This window comes from Anolis sagrei, chromosome 3 (genome assembly GCF_037176765.1).
Source record: "Anolis sagrei isolate rAnoSag1 chromosome 3, rAnoSag1.mat, whole genome shotgun sequence".
Classification (NCBI taxonomy): Eukaryota; Metazoa; Chordata; class Lepidosauria; order Squamata; family Dactyloidae; genus Anolis; species Anolis sagrei.
Window position 1 is genome coordinate 142,250,812 of NC_090023.1, and position 26,622 is coordinate 142,277,433.

General features: G+C 41.1%; 2 protein-coding genes across 3 annotated transcripts; one reads left to right on the top strand and one right to left on the bottom strand.

Annotated features, from left to right (window-relative positions):
• Positions 1-3,528: 3,528 nt before the first annotated feature.
• Positions 3,529-12,559, bottom strand: ZNF488 (zinc finger protein 488). Of its 2 annotated transcripts, none has more exons than XM_067466317.1 (2): positions 12,498-12,559; positions 3,529-4,844 (listed from the first exon to the last, which is right to left on the bottom strand). In XM_067466317.1, exon 2 carries the CDS (start codon positions 4,720-4,722, stop codon positions 3,706-3,708), a length of 1,017 nt encoding a protein of 338 aa, XP_067322418.1. In that variant the 5' UTR covers positions 4,723-4,844; positions 12,498-12,559; the 3' UTR covers positions 3,529-3,705. The 2 variants fall into 2 exon arrangements, with proteins under 2 accessions (XP_067322418.1, XP_060622847.2); XM_060766864.2 differs by lacking the exon at positions 12,498-12,559 and adding an exon at positions 10,053-10,255.
• On the top strand, positions 11,192-12,520 carry LOC137096581 (cilia- and flagella-associated protein 251-like; the record flags this gene model as incomplete). Its single annotated transcript, XM_067466250.1, has 1 exon — positions 11,192-12,520. A coding segment is annotated over one exon (1,329 nt), but the record flags the coding sequence as incomplete, so codon positions are not given.
• Positions 12,560-26,622: the final 14,063 nt, after the last annotated feature.

A 26,622-nucleotide genomic window follows, 5' to 3' on the forward strand; every position in this document is an offset into this window, starting at 1 on the left:
CAGAACCTGACTGGCAACTACCACCCAGAAGACCTTTGTATCAGCTACCCCATGACTGTGGATCTACCTACTGGTAGAGCTCCGACAGCTAAATCAGCTGTCTGAATTCAAGACACAAGTGAAGATCTATTTTATCCAGCAGGCTTACCCAGACAGTTTTAATGATGACTTTTAAACTTCCACTCTAGGTCTTTTGCTTTGTGTGTTTTAATATGTATTTTATGGAAATATGTTTAATATGTATATTCAATGGAGTATTTTTAAATGACTGCATTTTGATTATGTGTCTTAGCAATGTTGTAACCTGCCTCGAGCTGTGAGGAGAGATGGGGAGAAATAAAAGTAGTAGTACTAGTAGTAGTAGTAGTAGTAGAACACTGTCAGAAACACTTTATCAAGTGTTCTTTTAGGGATCATAAAATTCTTTAAACTCTCAGGTGAACTTATCACAGGGTTTTCTAGGTACAATTTAACCAGTGGGGGTTTGCCTTTGCCTTCCTCTGAGGCTAAGTGGCATGACCTGCCCACTGATGTTCCATGTCTGAGCAGAAATTTGAACCCTGGTTTCCAGAGTACTATTACTTTGTACTTTGTACAAACTCCTACTCCACCAATGAATCTGGCTGGCTGTGGCCTCCTCTTTTATTTCCTCACTCCCTCTCAAAAAATGTACTGTCCTTTCCATAACTTCTCAACTCCGTCACACCTCTGCCCGTCACACCTCTGCCCCCACACCCAATAAGTCAGACCTATAAGGATCCTACTTACTTGCCTTTTTCTCTGGTAGGACCAGAATTTCACTTTAAAAGTATGTTTTGCTTGATTGCTTATTGCTTATTGAGTGATTTGGATTAATCATAATCACTTGTGCTTAAACTGAAAAAAAGTCATAAAAATCAGTTGATGACCAAAAGATAGTTATCAATTTTTGTACAATTGTGTCCATCACCAGCAAGACTCCTCCTCTTTGATATAAATGTATGACTACCTGTCTGTCCATCTTTCTTACCTGTAAAAGCTCTTAACATTTCTTCAAGCTGTCGTGGATTCCCCATGAGATATGGTGACCTCCAGAGGCCTGCAAATCATAGATTAAGAAACACTTGGAAGAACACAGTCCTCCTTTTGGAAAAGCACAAGAAGTATTGAGTAGTTCTGCCTTTTGTTCTGTTCTGTTATCACTTTACTGTCTGTATTGACCAGTAGCTCTAGTGTTTCCTTGGTTGTTTTCTTGCCTTCAATGTATCTGGAAAAAGCTTTTTGATCATTCTGAGTTTTATTTCTTTATACTATCCCTGATAGCTGTGTGGTGTAGACACTTGCGCATTGGACCACGACTCCAGGGACCAGGGTTTGAATCCCTACTTGGTCATGCAAACCTACTGAGACAAGACACATTCTCAGTCCTAGAAGGCAATGGCAAACTTCATCTGAAAAAAATCTTGCCAAGAAAACCCTGATAGGTTCACTTTAGGGTTACCATAGGTCAGAAATTATTTGAAGACACATAGCAACAATGGTCCTAAAAGCTTAGACTACACTAGTGTATACTTACTTGGTGTTGTTCTTACTTTCATTCTGCACACATGCTTTTTTCCCCTTACCATGAAGATTTTTGTGATTGTGCATTTGGCAACTCCACCTTCAAAAACTCTCATCCTTGCTCTTTCCTTCAGCATATCTAGCCTTAGGATTCTACCAGGTTTTTCCTTGTACTCATTAAAATACAAACCTTGGTAAAATGGATGTGACATCTCCAGGACTGATTCTGCTGATCTGGCTGGCTAGGAGGATGTTTCCTTCATCCCTCATCACTTTATATGCATCCCTCCCAAAGTGATGCACCCAGGCAGGAGTGGACCAAGGTCTCTGGCCCCTGATATATGATAGCTGCACACTTCTGATAGAACCTCCAAACAAGCTCAAGCCTTCCTAAAATCTAATGTCTGTGTTTGACTGTGCCACAGTTGGGAATTCTAGCGTTACATGATCACTTCTCCCTAAAATACCAGTTACATTGATTCTAAAGTTCTATGATATTTATATGTTTTATCTGTTTTACTGTTTTACATTGTTTCTATATTGAATTGCAGCATCAGATTGTGCCAAATTTTGTAAGCTGCTGAGTCACCTTCAGGGTGATAAGGGCAGGGTATAAATATAGTAAATGATGAACCAAACGCCTCCCTATTGATTAAGTCCAGAATTGCCAACCCCCTTGTTCCTTGCCCATATTTTTGAAACAGAAAATTATGTGCAAGGCCCACCAAGAGTTTGTTAAACAGCCTGTGCTTAGCAGTCAGACTCCTAGCAGATGCCAAGATAATTGAAGTCCCCCATAGATCTCAATTAGTTTGCCATGATCATTTTCATTGATTTCTCTACATGTTAATTTGTCATTTAGTTATACTACTCCCTTTCTTTTCCCACCACATCTATTGTTTTTGCAAATGTAATATTCAAAACATGGGAATCATGCCACCGGGTCTCAGTTTTTCCTATAGTATTTACTTTCCTGCATTAGAACTTCAAGCTCATCTTGTTTTCCAAACTCTTTGCATTGGTAGATATATACTGAATGTCTATCTTATTAATTTAGTCAATTTCTCTGTGGATCACTCATTGAAAAAAAAATACCCACCCACACACCCCTAGAATCCTTCTACAAGTACACTGGGTGCCTAAGAAAAATAAAAAAAAATATTATAAGGATAGTCTGCCAATCCTTGTCCCAGCTACATGAAAACCACCAGTCCCTGCTTCAAGTGCCAGATTTGTACTCATCTTGTACCCAACTTCCCCAGTGTCTCCACAATGCTATCCTGGAGAAAACTGCTATTCATTTTTCTGATAAGGTCCACATTTTTGGCTGCTATTTGAAGGGGGAGATTCTTGGCACATCCTTTCTCTCTTACAGTCCTACCTTCAGCCACCACCAGAAACCCTGGACTTGACTCTGAGGATGACTGGTACTAAAACTGCCAAAATTCCTAATGATCCAACCATGATGGTGGATGGAACTGAGTTTAAGCACGAATGCAGTTTATATCCATACAAGTGAGGGGATGGGGTTGCTGCCAACATGCAGTTCTAGAAGCTTTTGAGGATTTATATGTGTGAATCCCAGAGAATACAGGTGGAGTGCACATCTTTTTACACCATATTGGCTTTGACAATATACAGCCTTTCTATGTACTGCTTCAATGTTTTGGAGCCTATGAAAAGGAATACTGATAGGGAGAATACTAGAAGACCTCATCTTTTGCTAGGTAGGCACCAGCCATCGGTTTGTCACAGGTATTACTAATGATTTGTGGCTGACATGCAACACATAGCTCTGTTGAGTGAAGGTGGTTGTGCATCTCAGGTCACTAGCTTTTTCAAAGACAATCTGAAGTAATAAATTATCATCCACTCTCTCCCCAAAAACCCAGCAAAAGACCAAAATAACACACTTCAGTAGCATCTTAATTTTTAAAAATATTTCTTTGGAATTTTATCCACAGAGTTTGATTTATTTTATTTTATTTTTAGAATTATAGCTAGCTGAAGTTCATGCTATGTATTGTGTTTTTCTGAAAACATTGTAGTTGGCTGCCTCCTAGAAGATGCTAGTTAAATCTGGCTGCAAAATACATGCAAGTAACTCAACACAGTCAAGGGTGTACCTACAAACATACACACTGCAAATGATCAACAATAAGCCTAATAATGAGAAGTCATATGACGAGATAAATGATGCCGCTCCTGAAAATATTCCTGACAGACAGGACAGGATAGTTTTTCTTCTCTCCTCCTTTTGCCATGGGACTCTGGAAAAATGCTCTCCTTTTTGTGATGGGAACGCATGTGGAACACAAGGTCAGATGTCATGCGAAAGGAGAGGTTACATTTTGCACACCAGTTTTGGGCTGCTACACCAAAGGAAGTGAAGGTAGGAGGTAACAGAGTCAAGGAAGCAAAGGAAGAGCTTGCATTTGATGTGGATGTGGTCTGCATGTGCTCTTTTGTTTGCCTTGGCCATAGTCCTGCAGCATAAGGGAAAGCGTTGCTCTGAACAAGGCTGGTCTGCAGCAGTTGAGAGCTGTTCAAATCACCCACAAAGCACTTGGAAGTCAGAAAGCTTTTGTACCTCATGAAGTCAATGGCACTGATGCATTCTGACAGCTTCTCTGAGCCTTTCCATGGATCATTCAGATGATAAGTGGCAGCCAATGCTCTTTGGTCCATTAGATTTTTCAGTGGTTTGCTAAAAGCACTCTTTGTTTCCCCAGAAGCTCTGGTTGGCCACACAAAGGAGAACGCACTGCCCGATGAACAAGAAACCTGGTGCTCTTTGCCAAAGTAAGTCTCTCCATTTCCTTGTTCCATCCTTTTGGTTTTCTCAATTATCAGCTTCATTCTCCTCACTTCAGTAAACGCACTCTCCTTCTGCTCCAGAACATCCTTCTTGAGAACTATTTGTTTCCCTGTACTGAACTTCCAGAACGGCCCCTCTAACGTGTACTGCACAGCACCTTTATCCCTATTCTCACTGTAAAGTTCTTCATATAGACAATTAGTTTTCTCCAACAGCACAGTTTTTCTATCATTCTTAGTCTCCACTTTTTCACAGTTCATTCCCTTTTCCAAATGGGAATCACAAGTTGCCATCTTGAGCTCTAGGTCCTGAGCAAGACTCTGGAAATTGGTAGCTTGCTCCAGTAACCCACTCTTCACCATTTTGAAGTCAGAAAGATTTCCCAGAGCTGGGGGCTATTCTTTGAGAAGCAGAACAACTGTGCATGAAAATGATGGGGATTATTCACACTTGAAAATTTGCTTGCAGTTTGAGCAATCCAGTTCTAGAACAAAAGAAAGAAAATACGTTATTAACATCTAGTACTATTTGTTTGTCTCAATAACGGGACTCAAGACAGCAAACAATATATTAAAAACAACATAAGTCATATCCTAGAGCCCTAATAAGCTCATAAAGGGAGACACAACCTTCAAATAACCTGGATTCAAGCAGTGCATACCTATATAGGTTAAAACCAGCAAAAGAGAATGGCAACTAGTGGAGCTGTTGCAATAACAAAGTTGTATGTTTACTGCAATTCTTTTGTCCATCTGACTTTTTGAGCACTTTTTAAAGGCAACCCCATGAAAAGTGCATTGCAACAATTCCAACAGTATTTAACCAAGGTATCTGCCACAGTGGCCAGATCACATCTCTCTGGAAACAGACACAGTTATTAACTGTGCAAAAGCATTCCTGATCACTGCTGAAATCTGGACCTCCAGGCTCACTCGGTCAACCAACTACCAACCCAGGAGTATCCCCAAACTGCTACACGTTGCCATCATATCATCGGGGAGGAGCCTCAGGATGTTCACAAATTTGTCAGGGCACCCAATTTTTTGAAGGATGGTCCAGAGAGTACTGCAATTCACTGTGTCAAATGCCTTTGCAAGGTCGAATGAAGGCAATGCACAGAGGTTGATTTTGTTCTCTGCATTTTTCTTGGAGCTGTTTTGCAGTGAAGATCATGTCCATTATTCCTCTGGAGGGCCAGAAGCCGTTCTGGGATTCTGGGAGGGTGTCTTCTGAAAGGGGCAGAAGGCGGTTTGCAAGGATTCTTGCGAGGATTTTTCCAGTGGAGGATAAAAGGGAGACACCTTGATAGTTTGCGCAGTCTGTCTTTCCCCTTTTTTTTAAAAAAGGGTGAAGATGGTGGCATCCTTGAAGTCTGCTGGATCAGGCATCTCTAGCCTCTCTGTGGAATTTGTTCAAACTTTTAAACAGAGCAAACTCCAGGAAAAGCATCTTTCCATCTGAACAATAAATAAACTTAAGAGGATTGAGAATCTCTTCCATTTCAAGATTTTTATTTCTAAAACTACCTTTGACTAAGAACACATCTACACAGGCCAAATGAGTTGGATTAGGGATGAATGCTCTCTGTGATATCCACAGGTCCTTAACATGGCTTTTATCTTGCATTAGATAATCAGCATTTTGGACCAGTGGAAACAGTAGTACCACTTTCTACTCAAGAAATAGCTGTGGCTGTTTACACCACCATACAGCCTACTATATCCCTGTTTTTCTAGGCTTTGTGGTGCCTCATGGGCTCAAATATTATGGTATCCATCGCTGCTCCTCCTCCTCCTCCTCCTCCTCTTCTTGATTTACAGTCCTTATAGTTCTGGGCATATGACTTTTCTAACATAAATAAGTTAAACTGGCTACCATCTCCCCGTGGAGGAGTGGGGGGAGGAGAAAGAGGAGGAGGCTGTTTACATTTAGGAGATAAGTGCAGCTATTAGGGCTGGGCAGTTTCATTTCATTAATTTGTAATTCGTTTAAAAATCGTTATTTTTTTGTTAACGAAGCGATAACGAACCATTCTGGAGCAACTTAAAAACGAAACGAATTTTTCAATTCATTTCATAAATGCTTCGTATTTCGTTATGTATTCGTTTCGTTATTGGTTTGAGGTCGTTTTGTTATTATTTCCGCATGTCTGGGGCAAGTTTTATAGTTGTTTTTTGTTTAATTAGTGAAAAAAATTATAATATCACACCAACAACAGAGGGAGAGGGAAGCTTCAGAAATTCCCCCTGTCCCATTTGGAGGTTTTTTAGCGTATTGCACGGTCGCGTCCGCCATTAACGAATCGATTCGTTATTGTTTCGTTATTGTTTTGTTATTGTTTTGTAATTTTTTTACCATTTACGAAATTTCGTAAATATCGAACTTTTTTTAAAAAAATCGGAATTCTTTTAAATATTGAAATGCAAAAAAACCCCAAAAAACGAATCGATTTTAGAAACAAATTTTTCCGTTGTTACCCAGGCCTAGCAGCTATGGTTTCTGCTTTCATTAGTAAATCAACTTCAACAAGTGAACAAATTATGACCTCTAGTGGTGGAAAGTAAAATTCTACCACTTTTTCTCAGCTTTTAATGTCACCCAAAAAATATGTGAATGATGAGGAGGTGAATAAAAGAATGCAGATTTTGTCATTCTTATCACAATTAATTGCAATTAAATTACAGTTGGAATTTAGCAAGGCATTAAGGATACAATAACAGAATCCATGCAAATTGTAGGAGTCACAAAACAAACCAAGGAAAACAACACACACACACACACAAAACCAATAACAATAGGACTAGATGGAAAGAATCACAGGGGTCTCCAATTTGAGACACCAAAATTTAAAAGTGCCAAAGCAGATTTGACTGAACCAAGGTAATGAATACAAATTTATCATCAAGCTGAGAAGAAATGAAAAAGACTACAAGAAAACACAGGAGAAAATTTTAAGCCATTAAGCTTTGTTCAAATAGATAGACAAAGCTTACACCAAATGTATTAAAGTCTATTTAGATGACAGAAACATGTTAATACTGTCCCATTTAAATGATGGCCTGGTGGATAAAAACAATGTTGGGAATGGACAAACTAAGAAATTTGGTAGAATAAAAAATAATAAAAACATCTGTTCATTTCATATTCAGAATCTGATGAACAGGAAGAGTAGTCAGATACCTCTTCAACATCTTCCAACTTTTTAGCCGAGTCACCTCCAACCCTAGATGGAGACCATGGTGCCACCTTGTCCACTAACAGCTTCTTTATGAACCTTATAGTGAAAGCTCTCAAACTTGAGATCAAGCAACCTGAATCTTCCATGCCAGATGGATTGTCAAATGGATCCACAGTCAAGCTCAAGCTTCTCTAACCATTACTTCTACCTTTTCAACAGGCAGCCAAGAAGTCCTAGTTTAATCCAGCTTCACTTCTATACACCCCAAAATAGAGCAAATAATATCCTTCTCTCCAATGAGCAGTTGAGCTTGATTTCCTGGAGTATGGACTGGTTTGATCTTCTTGCGGTCCAAGGCACTCTCAGAATTTTCCTCCAATACCACAGTTCAAAAGCATCTAGCTTCCTTCGCTCAGCCTTCCTTATGGTCCAGCTCTCACATCCGTATGTTAGTATGGGGAATACCATTGCTTTTACTATGTGGATCTTCATTGCCAGTGTGATGTTTCTACTCTTCACTATTTTATTGAGATTGGTCATTGCTCTCCTCCCAAGAAGTGTCTCCTGCTTTTGTGGCTGCAGTCTGCAGCTGCAGTAATCTTTGCACTTAGAAATACAAAGTTTGCCACTGCCTCCACATTTTCTCCTTCTATTTGCCAGTTATCAATCAGTCTAGTTGCCTGAATCTTGGGTTTTTTTATGTTTAACTGCAACCCAGCTTTTGCACTTTCTTCTTTCACCTTGATTAGAAGGCTCTTCAGCTCCTCCTCGCTTTTGGCCATCAAAGTGGTATCATCTGCATATCTAAGGTTCTTAATTTTTCTTCCAGCAATTGTACAAGATCTGATGGTAACTAAGATTAACTCCATTTTTTGCTGTAAGATTATAATCCTCTCTAACAATCTCAACTATTTAAAATGGAAAAAATAGCGCATTTTGCTATATATGCTATGGCGTCAAATTTATTTTCCCCCATATTCTAAGAAGAGGCAGATTTTTAACAGAATTTTATACTGCTTGGAAAAACACCTGGATCTACTTTTGCTAAAATATCAAGTGTTACCTATGGAAAGCATCTGCATGCATTAAGATCTTTCCAAATGCATTTTTCGAGGGCAGGCAGTCCCCAAGTTATGAACAAGATAGGTTCTGTGCATGCAGTGTTTACAGTGGATTCAGCAGAAAATTATTCAGCTGTATTCCACAAAAGGGGAAATCAGCCTGTTTAGCAGGTCTTGCACATGTTGATTTACTATCAGTAAATGCCTGGGGATTTTTTTATACATATTCTACATACCTATATACCTGGGATCATGTCAAAATCTCTCAGGCAGAAAGTGATCACAGGTGGAAAAGGTTTAAGAAGCCCTGCTGTAAACTATGGTTTTTAAATTAAAAATATCACTATTATTTTTTTAAATGATCAAAAATCATAATCCTTGACCATTCAAAATGCAGTACATTCCTTAAGTCCCATTGTACCATATTGCCAGGGAAACGGTACTGTGCTGCCTCAGAATCTTTCTTTACTCTGTATGAAACAATATGATTCAGTTGTTAATGTCAGAGTCAAGCTCTTCCAAGAAAAACAATTGCAAGATCAATGTGATCTACAGATAGGAGCTCATTGGAAATTGTACACTGTCAGGTTTTTAGCTGTTCATTTCAACTTCAAAATCTGCATGACATCAAATATCTGAGTTCTGAATCACAAGAAATAGCTCTAGCTCCAGTTAATCCTGGAATACGACCCTCAATGATTTAACATGATGTACAATAACAATAAAGTTATTTTATTCTATTCCATTCTATGACAAGTGGGAGGCTGCACTGCCTTCACAGATATGAGATGATGGCTCCTTGTGTCTCCTTGGCTCCTAGATTATTATTTGCCTTCTCACAGGGAAGGAGGATTGGGGGGGGGTTGGCCAGCTTTTTTTCAGAGGGGTCTCCCTACGCCTTCCATTGAGGCTGAGAGAGTGTGACTTGCCGCAAGCTCACCCACGGCTGAGCAAGGGTTCGAACCTCAAAGTTTTGGTGCATATCTACAGCCTCTTCCACACAACTGTATAAAATCCACACTGAACCGGACTACAGGGCATTGTGGACTCCGATACCCCAGTTCAAAGCAGATATTGTGGATTATCTGCCTTGATATTCTGGGTGATATGACTGTGTGGAAGGGCCCTACATTGACCATTTAATGCCGTTTCAAACTGGTATTGAAGAAAACAGTTTCGCTGCGCAGACGACTGCATAGGAAATTCTGCAACGATTGCATAGGAAATCTTGGAACCACTTGGCATGCACAAACCCTCCAAAAGAGTTCTCTTTCCGTGGACGTTCGTTGCCTCGCTGCCGCAGTTTGGAACTAGCTCCGAGTTGCATGAAATGGTCAGTGTCGACGGGGCTCATCCCACTCACTGCACGGCGCTGAGAGAAGTGCCATCCGCGCACAAATAAGGTCTCCGCCGCCAGCCGTAAGGGCTCCCTTCGGTCGGGTCAAGTACTTACCTCGGATTCCCTGGATTTGACATCCGAATTGGCACGACCACCGGAAACGGGCGGCGCCTCCCACACACGGTCGTCTTTGGGCTTCTTTCTTTCTTTCCCTAAGGACTTTCCAAGAAGTTGTCTCCGCGCTTCCTGCTGCTGCTGGGGCGATGCCTCCCGACGGCGCGGCGTTTGGTCGCTTCTACCTGAGGCGGCGGCGGCGCGCGCTTTCTGCCGAGGGAGGGGCGGGGGCGTGGCTTCGGAAGCGAAGGGCGCGAGGAGGGGGGCCCTCCGTCCCTTTTTCCTCAGGAAGCAAGGCTCGCGCTGCTACTACCTGAGGGATGGACCGCGCACTCTGGCGGGCGGGGTGGGATGGGGGCGTGGCCTCGGAAGCGAAGAGAGCGAGGAGGGGAGCGCGAGCCCTCTTTCCCCCCCTCAGGCAAAGGGGCTCGCGCTGGTGCTACTACCTGCGGGATGGACCGCGCACTCTGGCGCGAGGGGCGGGGGCGTGGCTTTGGAGGCGAAGAGCGCGCGGAGCGTGTGAGGGATATGCCGCCGCTCCAAGCCCTGAAAGGAGGGGAGCGGGATTTAACTGAGCTCAGGTACTTTTAGCGGGAGGGATACGCAACACACCCTTTCTCTCTCTCCCGCTAATCTCTGGCCCAGGCTTTATAACGGAAGTATTATTTCACAGGACCGAGGGGGTCACTTGTCGAGACATCCCCCTCAAGCCAGTGGTGGGCCCAGCTCTTTTTCAGGTGGTCTGGAGGACCACCTGAAAAAAGAAGAGGAAGAAGAGGAGGAGGAGGAGGAGGAAGAAGAAGGGGAGGAGGAAGAAGAGGAGGAAGAGGAAAAAGGGGAGGAGGAAGAAGAAGAGGAAGAAGGGGAGGAGAAAGAAGAGGAGGACGAAGAGGAAGAGGAAGAAGGGGAGGAGGAAGAAGAGGAGGAAGAAGAAGAGGAAGAAGAAGAAGAAGGGGAGGAGGAAGAAGAGGAGGAAGAGGAAGAAGGGGAGGAAGAGGAAGAGGAAGAAGGGGAGGAGGAAGGAGGAAGAGGAAGAAGGGGAAGAAGAAGAAGAGGAAGAAGGGGAGGAGAAAGAAGAGGAGGAGGACGAAGAGGAAGAGGAAGAGAAGAAGGGGAGGAGGAAGAAGAGGAGGAAGAAGAAGAGGAAGAAGAAGAAGGGGGAGGAGGAAGAAGAGGAGGAAGAGGAAGAAGGGGAGAAGGAAGAAGGGGAGGAAGAGGAAGAGGAAGAAGGGGAGGAGGAAGAAGAGGAGGAAGAGGAAGGGGAGGAGGAAGAAGAAGAGGAAGAAGGGGAGGAGGAAGAAGAGGAGGAAGAAGAAGAGGAAGAAGAAGAAGAAGGGGAGGAGGAAGAAGAGGAAGAGGAAGAAGGGGAAGAGGAGGAGGAGGAGGAAGAAGAAGAAGGGGAGGAGGAAGGGGAGGAGGAAGAAGGGGAGGAAGAGGAAGAAGGGGAGGAGGAAGAAGAGGAGGAAGAGGAAAAAGGGGAGGAGGAAGAAGAAGAGGAAGAAGGGGAGGAGAAAGAAGAGGAGGAGGACGAAGAGGAAGAAGGGGAGGAGGAAGAAGAGGAGGAAGAAGAAGGGGAGGAAGAAGAGGAGGAAGAGGAAGAAGGGGAGGAAGAGGAAGAGGAAGAAGGGGAGGAGGAAGAAGAGGAGGAAGAGGAAGAAGGGGAGGAGAAAGAAGAGGAGGAGGACGAAGAGGAAGAGGAAGAGAAGAAGGGGAGGAGGAAGAAGAAGAAGAAGAGGAAGAAGAAGAAGGGGGAGGAGGAAGAAGAGGAGGAAGAGGAAGAAGGGGAGAAGGAAGAAGGGGAGGAAGAGGAAGAGGAAGAAGGGGAGGAGGAAGAAGAGGAGGAAGAGGAAGGGGAGGAGGAAGAAGAAGAGGAAGAAGAGGAGGAGGAAGAAGAGGAGGAAGAGGAGGAAGAGGAGGAGGAAGAAGAAGGGGAGGAGGAAGGGGAGGAGGAAGAAGAGGAAGAGGAAGAAGGGGAGGAGGAAGAAGAGGAGGAGGAGGAGGAGGAAGAAGAAGGGGAGGAGGAAGGGGAGGAGGAAGAAGGGGAGGAAGAAGAAGAGGAAGAGGAAGAAGGGGAGGAGGAAGAAGAGGAGGAAGAGGAAGAAGGGGAGGAGGAAGAAGAGGAGGAAGAGGAGGAGGAAGAAGAAGGGGAGGAGGAAGGGGAGGAGGAAGAAGAGGAAGAGGAAGAAGGGGAGGAGGAAGAAGAGGAGGAAGAGGAGGAGGAAGAAGAAGGGGAGGAGGAAGAAGAGGAAGAGGAAGAAGGGGAGGAGGAAGAAGAGGAGGAGGAGGAGGAAGAAAAAGAAGAGGAGGAGGGGGGGAGAAGAAGAATGGAAACAGTTGATATGGAGGCGGGGAGAGGTCTCAAAGGCCATCCAGTCCAACCCTCTTTCAAGCAGATAGAGGCCACCAAAGCACCCCACAGATACACACACGAGATTGCTTACTTACTTAGGCAATCCCTCGTAGCTTGAGGATGATTGTCTTCCAGATGTGGTGTCTTGGCGGTCCGTAGGTGGCTATGGAGCCCTATGGCTGTGGAACGCCCTCCCTACAGAAATTAGATCGGCCCCCTCCCTATTAGTATTTCGGAGGAAATTGAAGACCTGGTTGTTTGAGCAGGCATTTGAATAGGCAGTGTAAATAATATAGGAATAAGGAACAATTGGATGACGAGACTGGATCTTGATTTTAACTATGAGACGATATGAGATGTTTCGTGCTTATTGATTGTTATAATTGTTATCCTTTTAAATTCTTCTGAACTGTTTTTATCATGTTTTATGTACTGTATTTGCGGTTGTGAACCCCTCTGAGTCGCATACTGGAGTTCTATAACAGATGTTGTTGTGACATTGGTTTTGGCTTTCAATCTGCTGAGGTTAAATAGCTTGCCATCTGTCCGATAGATGATTTCCACTCCAGTGGGAAGATTCCCATCCACAGGGTGCACTATTGTAGTGATGAAGATGGAAAATTGGCACGCACGCACACACACACACACATACAAGGGTAACAGTGAGATCATTGGCACTTTTTGTACAGCCCCCCCCCCCCCCTTAGCAAACTAAGCAAGCAAAATATTTTGTGTTCAGGAATCTGTCACTGCCTAGTCTTTATTTATTTATTTATTTTGCATGTGCATACATGTGTGCGCATATTTGCTGTTAATAAAATTGAAAGCTAAATGCTAAGAAACTGACACAAGAAAAGGTTTAAAAGCAATAAGATAATAACTAGCTAAGCTGGGTTGGCCTACCTTGCAAGGTAAAGTCTCCTCCAATATTGAATACTCCTCCAGTATTGTCCATTGTCACTAGTCAAAACAAATACCATGCATAAGTAGCTCTACACATCAAAGACTTTATGTGACTGCCTCGCCTGAAGTTTATAGATTTCTCCAATCACAGATGAGATTATTAGATTAGAATCAGACTATCCTAACACTGACTAAATTATTATAAATAGTGCCTAGTACTTATCACATTTAAGAAGCTATTTTTTTGTTTAGAACTGTCCTATGGAATATAGAGTTTAGTTTTGCTTTTAAACTAAAATGCGTCTGTCCTCATGTACAACTTATATTTTTATTTTCTCTCTTTTAGATAAAGTACAAGAGAAAAAGAATGTGCTGAGATCTGTGTTAAAATGTCAACAGCTGAGCTCAGTTCTCACTCCTATAATGTAACTGAATAGAATCACCCTGCATTGCCAGTAAAGAGTGTATAACTGAAGCATTGTCCTTTATTTTTCCCCTTTTGATGATACTGAAGATTTAATTGGGAGATGTAAACTAATCTTTAAGTTCATGAGGTGTAATTACCATCAGCTCAACACAATGTGAATTTATACATTTGTTACAACCAATCAATAAACTGTTCCTCTTGCCTCATAAAAAAGGTGGTCAGTTAGCATACTTGATGAGGCAAGCGGAAACTCTTTGATCAAAAACGAGACTGAGCTGTCACCTTTTTCTACTGGCTTGAGGACTCCCATGCAGTCCATGCAACAATAGAGGGTTTGGTCAGATCCCTCTATTGTTTGTGGTTTTAGCTTTGAATATGTTTTAATCTGTTTTAATGGATTTTAACTGTGTTTAATGCAATTGATATTCAATTCTGTTAGTATGTTTGTAGATTTTAAATTGTATTGAAATGTTTTTAATGTAAGATGCATTGTGGAGAGAAAAAAACAGGGTATAAATAAACAGCATCATCTTCTTCATCATTATCATCATCATGTTGTGGCACACGTGGCATTCCAGCATTCATGTTGTGGCATATGTGCCCCTTACACTAATAGTTCTCCTATTCTAGAAAGTAAGCCATGGCATCTGAAAAACATAGATGCCTAGTACGGCCAATGAGAACAGACTACCACCCTCTGTCATTTGGAATCTCCTGTTAGTCCATTACAATAGCTATCATAATACCCAAACAAACAGGGGAAGGAAAATTACTTCTCCTTTATGGGTTGATTGCGTGTTTTTATTCCTGAGGGATCTGAAACATAACAGGTATTTTAATCTATTTGTGCTGCATCATTTGTTATTATAAAATTGCCATACAGTATTTTAATTTTATATGTCTGGTTTTAATGTGTTATTGGTTTTACTGTTGATATATTGTATTTTATATGTTGTATGGCACCATTGTGTGCTTTGTATACTGCCCCTATTCCCTATAGGAGATGGTGGTGGGGTATAAATAAAAGATGATGATGGTGATGATGATGATGATGATGATGATGATTGATAATTCCTCCAGTAGATTAACTATACCGGAGTCTTGCCTGCTGTTTTCAGATTGGGAGGATCAGCTGCTCCATGGTCCAGGGGCAGGACATTTGATTGAACAGGTATGTCAGTCATGTGCAGATTTTTGCTTACACACACTAGTATAAAAAAGACCACCTGAACCTTCCTCATTGACACAGTTATACAGTTCACTGTACAAGTTGGACAGGATATTTTTATTGTAAAAAAAAGTTTCCCAGTTGTCATTATTGTGTCATTACATCATTTCTGGCGTATGGCAATCCTGAAGTTTTGGGCTTTTCTTGGCAGGATTTGTTCAGATTTGTTCAGAAACCCTTCTTTTGAGGCTGAGAAAGTGTGACTTGCTCCAGGTCATCCAGTGGTAGAGTGAGAATCTGAACCCTCATTTCCAAAGTCCTAGTTCAATACCCAAACGACTATGCTCTGCTGGCACACCTTCACAATCAATATAATTAATTCTTGAGTTACAAATAGATGCAATGGGTAAAGAAATGTGTCATTTAGGAAATATTCAGTCTTTTCCATACACTATTCAAAATATATTTCCAAGGCTGTTTTTTTTCTAGTGATCACGATAAAAAACACTGTAACCTGATAATCTTTTTTTAACTCGCTAAGGAGCTATGCCTAAGCACATGATTATAACAAGGTTGTTTATATAAGGTTGGTGAAGGCAGGTAAACAAGTCAATACAGTTGATTTCATTGACTGGCGTAATAGTGCTTTCGCTTCAGACAGTTCCCTTTCCAAATAACTGTAGCAAAGGTTTTATATTCATCCCAATTTTCTTTCAATATAGTCTGTTTGATTTCCAAATCTACCTTAAATATTGTCATGAAATTCACATGACATAAGTTTTAAAATAAATTATGTTCGCAAGAGGTGCTTAATGCTTGGTTGGTCTTAATTGATTCACAAAAGCATTTGCTGAAGATAATTTATGGCTCTTCATAGCAAATGATTTGTGGCGCAGCTGGAACATAAAATATAGCCATCAAATGTCTTGTCAGAATCAAATAGGCCCAGAATTGGGACTTGCTACATTGTTTTTGAAAGATGTCGTTCCATATAAATGCCTTTAATGTCTGATAGAAAATTCTTAGGAGCATGGTGACAAATGCAATAACCAGATTTATTTGATTAATGTCCAAGTAAACTGAATATTGCTTGTTCTGAAAAACCAAATGTCAACCTACTAATGGTTTTGAAGGAGAGACATTTTCTACAATAAATCAGAAATTGAATTCCTTAACCCCCTGCCAAAAAATGAATGAAGAAACAAACCTTGATGTAAAGGATTGAATAATAAGCAAGACAGGGGTTTTTGCTTTGAAAAAATCAACATGCAAAACAGATGTGACTTAACAGGTATTTTTTATTAGTGGAAATGAAGAACTCGGCTGCTTGTTTTCATTAAGTGTATTTTGGTAATGTAAGATGGAGCCTGAATATAAAAAAGCATATTTACATATATGCTTGTCTATCCCTCCAGTGAAATGGCCCTAACTTTTATTCCTCATGAGTCTAATTGACTCGGGATTTTACAGAACACTTGTAACAGGGAAGTGTCCAGTATATCATCTGATCATTTTTGTAGGGTCGGTTTCAGTTATTGAGGCCTAATGATGTGGATAATATCCTTGACATCGTTTAGTCTACCATACGTACGTTTGGGGGCTGAGGTGACGCAGTAGGTTAAACCACTGAGCTGCTGAACTTGTTGACTGAAAGGTTTGCCAGTCGAATCTGCTAAACCAGATGAGCTCCCACTGTTATCCCCAGCTTCTGCCAACCTAGCAGTTTGAAACATGCAAATGTGAGTGGATCAATGGGTACTGCTTCGACGGGAAGGTAATGGCGCTCCATGCAGTCATGCCGGCCACATGACCTAGGACAATGCTGGCTCTTCGGCTTAGAAATGGAGATGAACACCACTAGAGTCGGACTCGACTATATGTCAAGGGAAAACCTTTACCTATGTAAGTTTCACCCTTGCCCTTCTTACTGATAACATCTACTGCAGTAGAGTGATCAGATGAGTCCAGGGACATAAATCTCTTACAGTGTTGTGGGAGATACCTGCTACCTTGAAGGAGACAGCAATGCCCCCTCTTACTGGACCTGGAAGGATATAGGAACAACCTCACTATTGCAAATATATTGTTTATTGATAAGGCGCCTAAGTGGCTGGGCATTTTCAGGTATCTTGGAAAAAACACATTTCAGTCTAATTTTATTACAGGATATGGCACCAGAATGGCCTTCGTTTCTCTGATTGACAACCTACTCCAGGGGAAATATAGGGTACATCTACACTATATAATTATAACGAATGCAGTTTGACACCACTTTAATTGCTATACCTCAATGCTATGCAATCATGAGAATTGTAGTTTTACAACATCTGTCAAAGAGTTCTGGCATTTCACCAAACTACAACTACCAGAATTCCATAGCATTGAACCATGGTAGTTAAAATGATGTCAAACTGCATTAATTGTACAGCATAGGTGCAAACACCAGTCCGTCCATCCATCCCCTCCCCCTGCCCCTGAAAAGAAATTACTTTCCCCCTTTTTTGAGTTGAAAGACAAGTTCCATCACTGATTCTCATTTAATGGGCTGTTGCAATTCAACACATTTCTCACAATGGGATAAGGACAAAATATGTTGTTCTGTTGGATCAATTCGGCATGAGGGAAGCTTTGCGGAGGCTTTGGAAGCTTTTTCACAGTTCCTGGGGTGGTTGTGAAGACTGTCCAGAGTGGAACTGTATTTCTTTAATCCACATTCTGATCCAGATTATGCAGCTGTGTAAAAACAGCCCTTGCTAGTCAAGGTAGTCCTCACACTGGTAATGTCCCAAATAGACTATTGTAATGAAAGCTACACGCCCTTGAAGAATACTTAAAAGCTGCAGCTAGTGCAAAATGCAGCTAGTTGACTGCTGACTCGAACATGATATAGACAGGATGTAATGCCAGTATAGCAGTGGCTGCCAATATGTTTTCAGTCTGAATTCAAGCTGCTTGTGAGAACATTGTAATTTTCTAGACAGCTCGGGGCTGCGATCCCTGTATACCTTATTGACAATTAAAATCTTCTGAAAGGTCTCTCCTTCCTCTCTCACTAGTAACATCAATATGTTGAGACATGGAAAGCCCCTTCCACACAGCTGTATAAAATCCACATTGAACTGGATTATATGGCAGTGTAGACTCAGCCCAGATAATGTGGATTATCTGCATTGCTATTCTAGGTTATATGGATGTGTGGAAGGGCCCTCTCTGCTGTGGCACCTCCACTGTGGAAGGTTCTTCCATTGGATGCCCGACTAGTGCCAATGCTCTTCACTTAAAAGCCTTGGTTGCTTACCAAAGCCTTTGGGCCTTATTAATTCAAGCCAAAAACTGTTATTAATAATTTTTGAAAATTTTAAAATGTTTCAGTCTGGTATTAACTCATTATATTGTTTAATATGTCTTTAGCTTATTTATATCATCTTACTATTTTTAGTCCGCTAACCTGTCTTAATGTTGTTGTAAGCTGTCTTGAGCTCTTTTGATATAGGGTGGTGAGGAGTATATATTTTATTTTTAATAAACAATAATTGTGTGGTTTTATTTTGCACAATAGAGGATGAACAAATGAGGTCAGACATCACTCTTGTAAATTGACCAGCTGGGCCTCCTCATTCATATAGCCCCCTCCCAACCCCCCTTTTTATTAGATGTGACTAGACCCACCCACCCATAACAGGGATTGCTAAGATTGCATGGCACATAAAACAACCACCCGGGCAGTCTAATGAAGACACTGAACTTCTGCATGAAAGACTTTTGACTTGTTCTAATAGCAATGTCACTTATTTCCAGAAAGATATACAGATGTGATCTGACCATACAGAATGGTGCCAGTTGAGATGTTGCTTGACCAGCAGTCAATCTTAATCAGTCTTGATAGATATCCAACGAAAAAAATGGGTAATGAGTGCTATGCTGTTGTGTTTTATCTAAAATAGCCCTGAGTGTGTACCTGACTTAACGTACTGCATTTTTATAGTGTTTTTCTCTGAAAAAATAATTTACAAAAGCATTTTCAAACCCTTGAATTCTGAAAAAATGTAAAATATACACTTTTTCAAGCCTTCTGAAGCAGTTTCCCTTTGTATGCATTAGCTGAAAAAAGCTTGTATTAGTTTCAAGATTTTATACAGAATTACATATTTGTTTGTATATATTTTCTTTGAATAATTTATTTTCTCTTTTCTTTATTGGGAGAAAGCTTAAAGTGGCTCATGAGACAAAAATCAATAATATCACAGAACAATATTCTGAAAATATTCACATTGCACATTTTAAGGAAGCAAAAAAAACAACCCCTCTACTCATACAGCATCATCAAATAATACTAAATTATGACAGTTAGTTGAAGGCATTCTAAAAGAGCCAAGTTTGGGCTTTATGGCTATTGTATAAAGGTATTACTGATATTTTAGAAACTATTTAAGGAGAGCATTCTACGAGGTATAGGATACAAGAATGGCAACATTATTGAAGTTAGACTGCTGCTAATGGCTTTGACAAGAACACTTGGAGCAAGCATTTAGATAATCCTCAGTATAGAGCCTGTAGTGATGGAGAGCTGGAGGAACACAGAGTTTCAATGCACCAATCACAAACTGCAAATGAATGTACTTTTGAACTAATAGGATTGCGGAACCTAATTTGCACCAGTCACAAACTGTAAATGAATGTAGTTTAAAGCATTGAGACTACGGATCGTAAATTTGCACCAATCACTGCACATGTCCACTCCTTGTAATGAATGTAAATTCTCCATGTGTCTAACTGGAAAGCATGCTGGATGTCAACCTTTAATATGAGTTGAGTTTCTTCTCATCAGCATTTTCCCCATCCAGCATGCACCCCTCTGCATAGAAATTGGCAATATCATGGTGTATACCAGTGATGGAGAACATTTTAGAGATGGAGTGCCCAAATTGGGGGGAGGAGGTGTATGGGCTCTCAGAGCGTGGTAAGAAGGGGGGCAGCTCAGGAGAATGAGCAGGGGGACAAGCAGGCAAGCAAGTGGGGAGCAGACAGCGGAGTGGGGGCAAGCGAGGTGGGGAGCAAGCAAGCAAGCAAGCAAAGGAGCTGGCAAATGGGTGAATGAAAGAGTGGGGGCAGGCAATGGTGTGCATGCCAGGAAAGATGAAATTGTTTCCTTTCTCCCACTTTCCACAGTCTCCGCAGCCCCATGATGGACCAACAGCACCACATACCCAAAAAGCCAACCCCCACCTTATGTGATCTTATTTCTTTTATCAATAACCCATAGATATGCCCTGATTCATAGAGCAGCAAATTTCTTGCATAGCAAACCCTAACTTCCCCCTTGATCAAATGGATCCTCCCTCCAATGTGTCTATTTGTATCCCTCTTTACAACCTCCTGTCTATGTTATGCTTTTATTCTCTGCCCCATCCTTTCCCATATGATCTATCTATCTATCTATCTATCTATCTATCTATCTATCTATCTGTTATGATTTCTGCCTGAACAAGCCACAGGGGTCAAAACCCATCATTGACCTCCCAGATGAATTTCCTGAAGCTTCGGGATGGGCTAATCTGTGGACAAAGAGACCATCAAAAATCATTAATCATAAGTTCCTCCTTTGATTCTTACATGTGCACAAGCACATAAGTTGGACACCAATTAGAAAAGGGATAATATTTAACCTCATGAATTGAATATATTGAGTATGATTTGCTTTATCTGTTACCTACCTTCCCCCACCTCTTTTATGAATTATGTTTTATATTTTGACAAGCTGTTAGCAAAGGAATAAATAAATAAATAAATAAATAAATAAATAAATAAATAAAGGACAAGCAGCACTGACTTTTCCATCTGTGGGCAGCCTCCAAGAAGCCAGGTGTGGTTGCCCCCAGGAATGTCAAACTGTATCCCAGGCAGAGAGTGCAGCCTAGACAAGAACTACCTGGTCATTGTCCACGGACAACACACATTACTGGATACAATCTGAGACTACCTCAGGTGCAAGCCAGCTATCACCAGACAAAGTTCAAAACAAAGAGATGCTGATCGCCCAAGATACCCCAATAGACATTTTTTTTTACTTTTCCTTTATTCCACCAAGCCTGGGACTGGAACTGGAGATCACCTATATTTTGTCCTCGGCATCCTGAACTCTACATTTCCATAATCACATCATTGGCACATCCAACAGACCATTGTCCTGGAATCAAGAACTTAAGCTCCTCAAATATGGACTGAACTTCCTGGGGAACTCCCTCCACCCAGGTAGACACCATGTGTGGTTAATTGGGCAGCCCCAGGCTTCCCCACCTGGAAAGGAGGAGATCCCCAGCCACATCATCAGAGCACTCACCAATCAAAAGACAAGCCAGGTCCTCCCCCTGACCAATCAGGAGTGGAGGCATGGCCAGCGAGCCTCCACGCTTGGCCAATCACAGACCGGGGCAGGTAAGTCAAACTGGGACATTAGTGAATGGCTTTTTACTGTATAAAAATGCTTTCACGCTGCAAAATGGGAATGCATCTGTGCTGTGCATTGCATCCTTTTTGCCGATTGTAAATAAACCTCTGTCACTTGTCTTCGTTGCTGGTAAGTTTTACTCTTTTTGGGAATATTGGCAGTTAGCGAGGCTCACCGGGCATGGTCTGTAGCTCTTGAATTTAGACTTCAGCAGGACTACAACTCCTATCATCTTCTATCACGCTATTCCAAACCCACCAGGATTTTAAGTTGGATCATGATTGGCGTGAGTGCAAAGTTTGGTCCTGATCCATTAAACCATGTATGGATCAAACAAATGAACCAACATATATGCATGCATGCATGCATACATACATACTTTGACTTTTATAGAGAAAGATATTTGTGCTCTCTACTGCAGGCAAATGAACAGGTTTACTGTGAAAATCACAGAGATAATAATGTTTCTATTAGTATTCTCAGTTGCATTACAATTTTTTCAGAGAAGGAGAAGTGGGACAGGAGGCTTCACAGGATTTGCCATCAAGTCAAGCCTACAGTTTTGAATTCACCACCGTTGCTTTTGTCCAAGTTGTCTACAATGTTTTCTTGAAATCCCTCATGAAGAGTAAGAAGCTGTTTCAATCTTTTGTTTTTATGTGATGGTTTTGTTATTTTATGACCTGGATTACTACTGTAACCACACCCTGCTGTTTCGTGGCATTCCCCAACAGTACATATAGTGTGAAGCTGAAAGTTATGAGAGAAATGACTTTGCATTTCCAAAATATTTATTATGTAAACATCTGTTGGTTTTTATTCAAGTTATGTTGAGTTTTTCAGATAGAATTAAAGAGTGCTTGAAAGCAGTTAACAGGCATAAGTCTTGTCTAGTGTTCTTAAAAGAAGCAAGAAATTATGTGCTCTATTTTTTCTTGCCCTTTCCAAGGGTAAGGCTACCTTGAAGAACTATTTCTTTGACATGAGCAAGAAAGAACATTTGGCATTAAGAAAGCTGTCAGCAGTGATCAGTGTCTTTAATTTCAAGCAATACTGAAAGAGACATTCAAAAACAGAATGAAATGTATTAAGAAGTACTTCCAGTACAATAGTAGTGTGGAATCATAAAGTTGGAAGGAACTTCAATAGCCTTCTAGTCCAAACCTTTTTTGGCCACTGAATCAAACTTTTGGCTCATGTTTAGTTTGTGACCTACTAGGGACATATCTGCCAGATGATATGGCAGTGTGGACTAATATAATCAAAGCAGTTAATCTGGATTTCATATGGCAGTGTAGAGGGGCCTAAGACTTCAAGACTCTTCAAGACATGGACCATTTTCATGTCTAGTGTCACCCATCCTTTACTTTTGTGTTTCATTTTTCCTACCTAAATGTAGTACTTTGCATTTATTGCACTTGACTATCATTTTCATAGAATCATAGAGTTGGAAGGGACCACAAAGGCCACCCAGTTCAACCCCCTGTCATACAACTGAAGCGTTTCTGACAAATGGCCATCCAGTCTTTGTTTAAAAAACTCTAGATAAAGAGACTCCGCCACATTCCATCACAGCATATTCCACGATCAAACAACCATTAGCATCAGGGTGTTTTTCCTAATGTTTAGGCGGAATCTAAACATTAATCTAAACCAATGGTAGAACAGGTCAAACCACTGAGCTGCTGAACTTGCTGACCAAAAGGCTGATGGTTCAAATCTGGGGAGAGGGGTGAGTTCCTGCTGTTATCTCCAGCTTCTGCCAACCTAGCAGTTCAAAAACATGCAGATGTGAGCAGATCAATAGATACCACTTCAGCGGGAAGGTAACGGCACTCCATGCAGTAATGCCGGTCACATGACCTTGGAGGCATCTACGGACAACGCTGGCTCTTTGGCTTAGAAATGGAGATGAGCACCACCACCACCACCCCGAGTCAGACACAACTAGACTTAATGTCAAGGGGACTCAAAGGCACTGTCAAAGGCACTCCCTCCACTGATATTGCAGGTTACAGTGAGCACCATGAACATGTCGCCCAAATGCTGCCAATGTCTTCTCCAAACACAAACCATCCAAGGAATGCTTTTATTCGGGGACAATTTCATCCTAGATTTGACATTTTTCCTCTACCACAGGCAGGCATCCCAGGGTTCCTTGTAGGGAATTTACATGATCCCGCCCACTGCCTCTCCCTTAACTCTTTCCTATACTTTCCTATGGAACAGCAAACAGAGAAGAATTGATCAGCAACTGAACAGGGGTTTGAGGGACTGACGCAACAGTTGTAGTTCACCCTACATCAAGGCAGAGCACGGTGGCCCTTTCAATAATGGGCCTGGACCACATTTGGCACACAGAACCCCCATGACCAGGTTTGGGGGAATTGACCTTGATTTATAGGAGTTGTAGTTCACCTACATCTAGAGAACACTGTGAACCCAGCCAATGATGGATCTGGACCAAACTTGACACACAGACCCATCATGGCCAACTGTGCACACTGGCAGGGTTTGGCCGTGATTGCCCTGGAATCTGAGAGTTGTAGTTCACTCTTATCCAGAGAAAGTGAACCCAGTCAACAACGGATCTGGACCAAACTTTGCACACAGAACCAACATGGGCAACTGTAATTACTTACTGCATTTGTGAGTGATTGTCCTGGGAATCTGGGAGTTGTAGTTCACCCTTATCTAGATATCACTGAACCCAGCTGATATCAGATTTGGACCACACTTGGCACACAGACCCAACATGGCCAACTTTTAATAATAGAGAGCAAGGATTCCCCAAAGTACAAGAGCAAAAGGCCACTATACACCAAGAAGAAATACAGTTATATAATCATAAGAATGCATATTAATCTATGCTCATAGTACTATAACACTCAATGTAGTAATAGCTTGTACAAAGTATACTAATGCAACTCTCCAAACAAAAAAAAATCCTTATGTGGGATAAACAACTGTTTCTTAGAGCAAAATGCACAAGTTTACAAGTCCTTTAAAAAAAACCAAAAGTGTATCAATAACAAATCAAAGTTTGTAAGTCTTTTTTGCAAGTCTCTTAATCCAAAACTTCTTAATATGGGATAAACAGCTGATTCCTCCAGCAAAATGCACACGTTTGTAAATCCTTTTTTTAACCAAAGTTTGTTAAGGAGGCATGTACCAGCTCACATGAAAAACTGAAATGAAATAGAATCATTTAGACCCTTAGGATGCACAGTTTTAATAATGTCAGGGTTTGGGAAGGATTGACCCATTATTCTGGGAATTGTAGTTCACCCACATCCTTATGCATTTTCTATTGGGAGCATTCATAAAAAACAAAAGGAAAGACTCCCCCCCCCCCCCCGATAAATAGCATTAGACATTACCAAACTGATATTACCAAACTTCAAAAATCAAATAATACCTTTCTCAAATAACCCGGGCACCAATGGGTCCCCAAGTTAGTAGCATATAAAAACAACATTTTAAAACTCAGTACAATGCCCAATAACCTATGGTGACAACTGCCATAAGACATGGCCAAACTGTAAACAAGATAAGGGAATGGGATAATGCAAATTGTAGCTAAGGGACATAATAAACATATGTCAATAATAATAATAATAATAATAATAATAATAATAATAATATAAAATCAGATAGAAATTGGACTTACAAAGTGAAATTGGATGACTATGGCAAAAGAGAACAACAGTGGTGTTCTTGGAGGCATTCCAAAAAATGTCAAAAACACTGGAAAAGCCTTAATTTGGAAAGAACGTCAATCCACATGCTGCAGAAGGCAGCACTTCTCGGAACTGTTCACATTCTGCAAAAATACCTCTAATATTCTAGGCCCTTGGGAAGAACCTGTTATTCAGAGATGAATCCCAGATACTTGGACCTAATATGTGCATGTTCTGTGTTGTTATGTACAAATAAATTTATATGAAATCATACAGTTGGAAGAGACTGCAAGGGCCACCCAGTCCAGCCCACTGCCATGCGGAAAAACACAATCAAAATGCTCCTGGCAAAGTTTGCAGTGGACGGGAACTGTCTTTCTGCTCCTCACTATTAATTAGCATTTGTTCCTATCTGTTTATTGTATTCTGTTTTGAACTGCCAAGTTAATGTAACTTCTAAGTGTCTTGTATTACATTTGGAGTGTGTTAATCATCTTTTGATTTAATCATTTTCATATGTATCTAGTGAATAATGCCATGTAAGCTGGAATATAGTTATCTGGGGAAATTGATCTCTTTAGTTTTTTAGCAATTCTATAGTACTTAATGCTTTGCAGTGCTGTCATTTTAAGGCCCTCACTCTACATATCTTGATCTTTCTTTCTTTTCTCTGATTCAAAGTGACCAACATGTAGAGCCTGCTAAAAGGCAATCAGTCTGGAGTCAGAGGGTCCCAGCAGCTTCATTGCTTTGATTATGTTGACTTGATTGAAAGGTTGCGCTGGATGTGACATCCAGCTGACCATGTCAACTTCCAGGTGTGGATCCAAAGAGTCAGCTCCTCATCAGAGTCAGAGAAGCAAAGCCGACAGGCCAGCCAGTGCACACCAGCTTCAACCCACCATCTAGCTGCTAGCACCGCCTGCTTAGTTCTGTGGTGACCTTTTTCTCTTCATTGTCTTGTCAAAATCAGCAATTTGAAACTGACAATAATGAAGGAAGAAAAGGACGCAGGCAGAGTCAAAGCCCCACATTAAATAGAATTAGCCATTTCAACAGGCCTGCAGTCTCCAGAACCAACTCACACTGCCTCGTATGAGGAATAGAGGGGTCACAAGCCATGAACCCAGCTGTTCTCTTTGCTCTTCTAGTCAGTATTTGGAAAAAAAGGATAAGTTTTCTGCTTTGCACTTAAACCTGCTAATGGGAATGAATGACACATACTGATTACTTCTGTAGAGAGTTGTGACAACTCAGCTAAGAAAAATAAATAGAAGGGTTTTGAAGGAAAATCAAATAAAAGGGAAATAAAGAACTTTCACATGATGGAACTCACATTTCTGTAAACGGTTGGTGCTCGCTGCTGTTCTTCATGTCAGGGGACAATCTTTATCCTTTTACCTATCATACATTCTCATTTCACTAAGTATTTTGCAAGGAAGACAAAATAAGGAAGTCCAAGATATATTTTAACAGTTTTGGTCATACAATCATAGAGAAATAAAGTCAAAAGGTTGGATGGTGTTTCAGGGGCCATCAAGTCCACTCCCGAATCATTGCAGGAGCACCACTAACAACCTTGTTACATGGCTGC

What these genes read in the sequence shown, in the direction of transcription:
- ZNF488 (XM_067466317.1), bottom strand. Translation starts at nt 4,722, where the DNA reads ATGGTGAAGAGTGGGTTACTGGAGCAAGCTACCAATTTCCAGAGTCTT.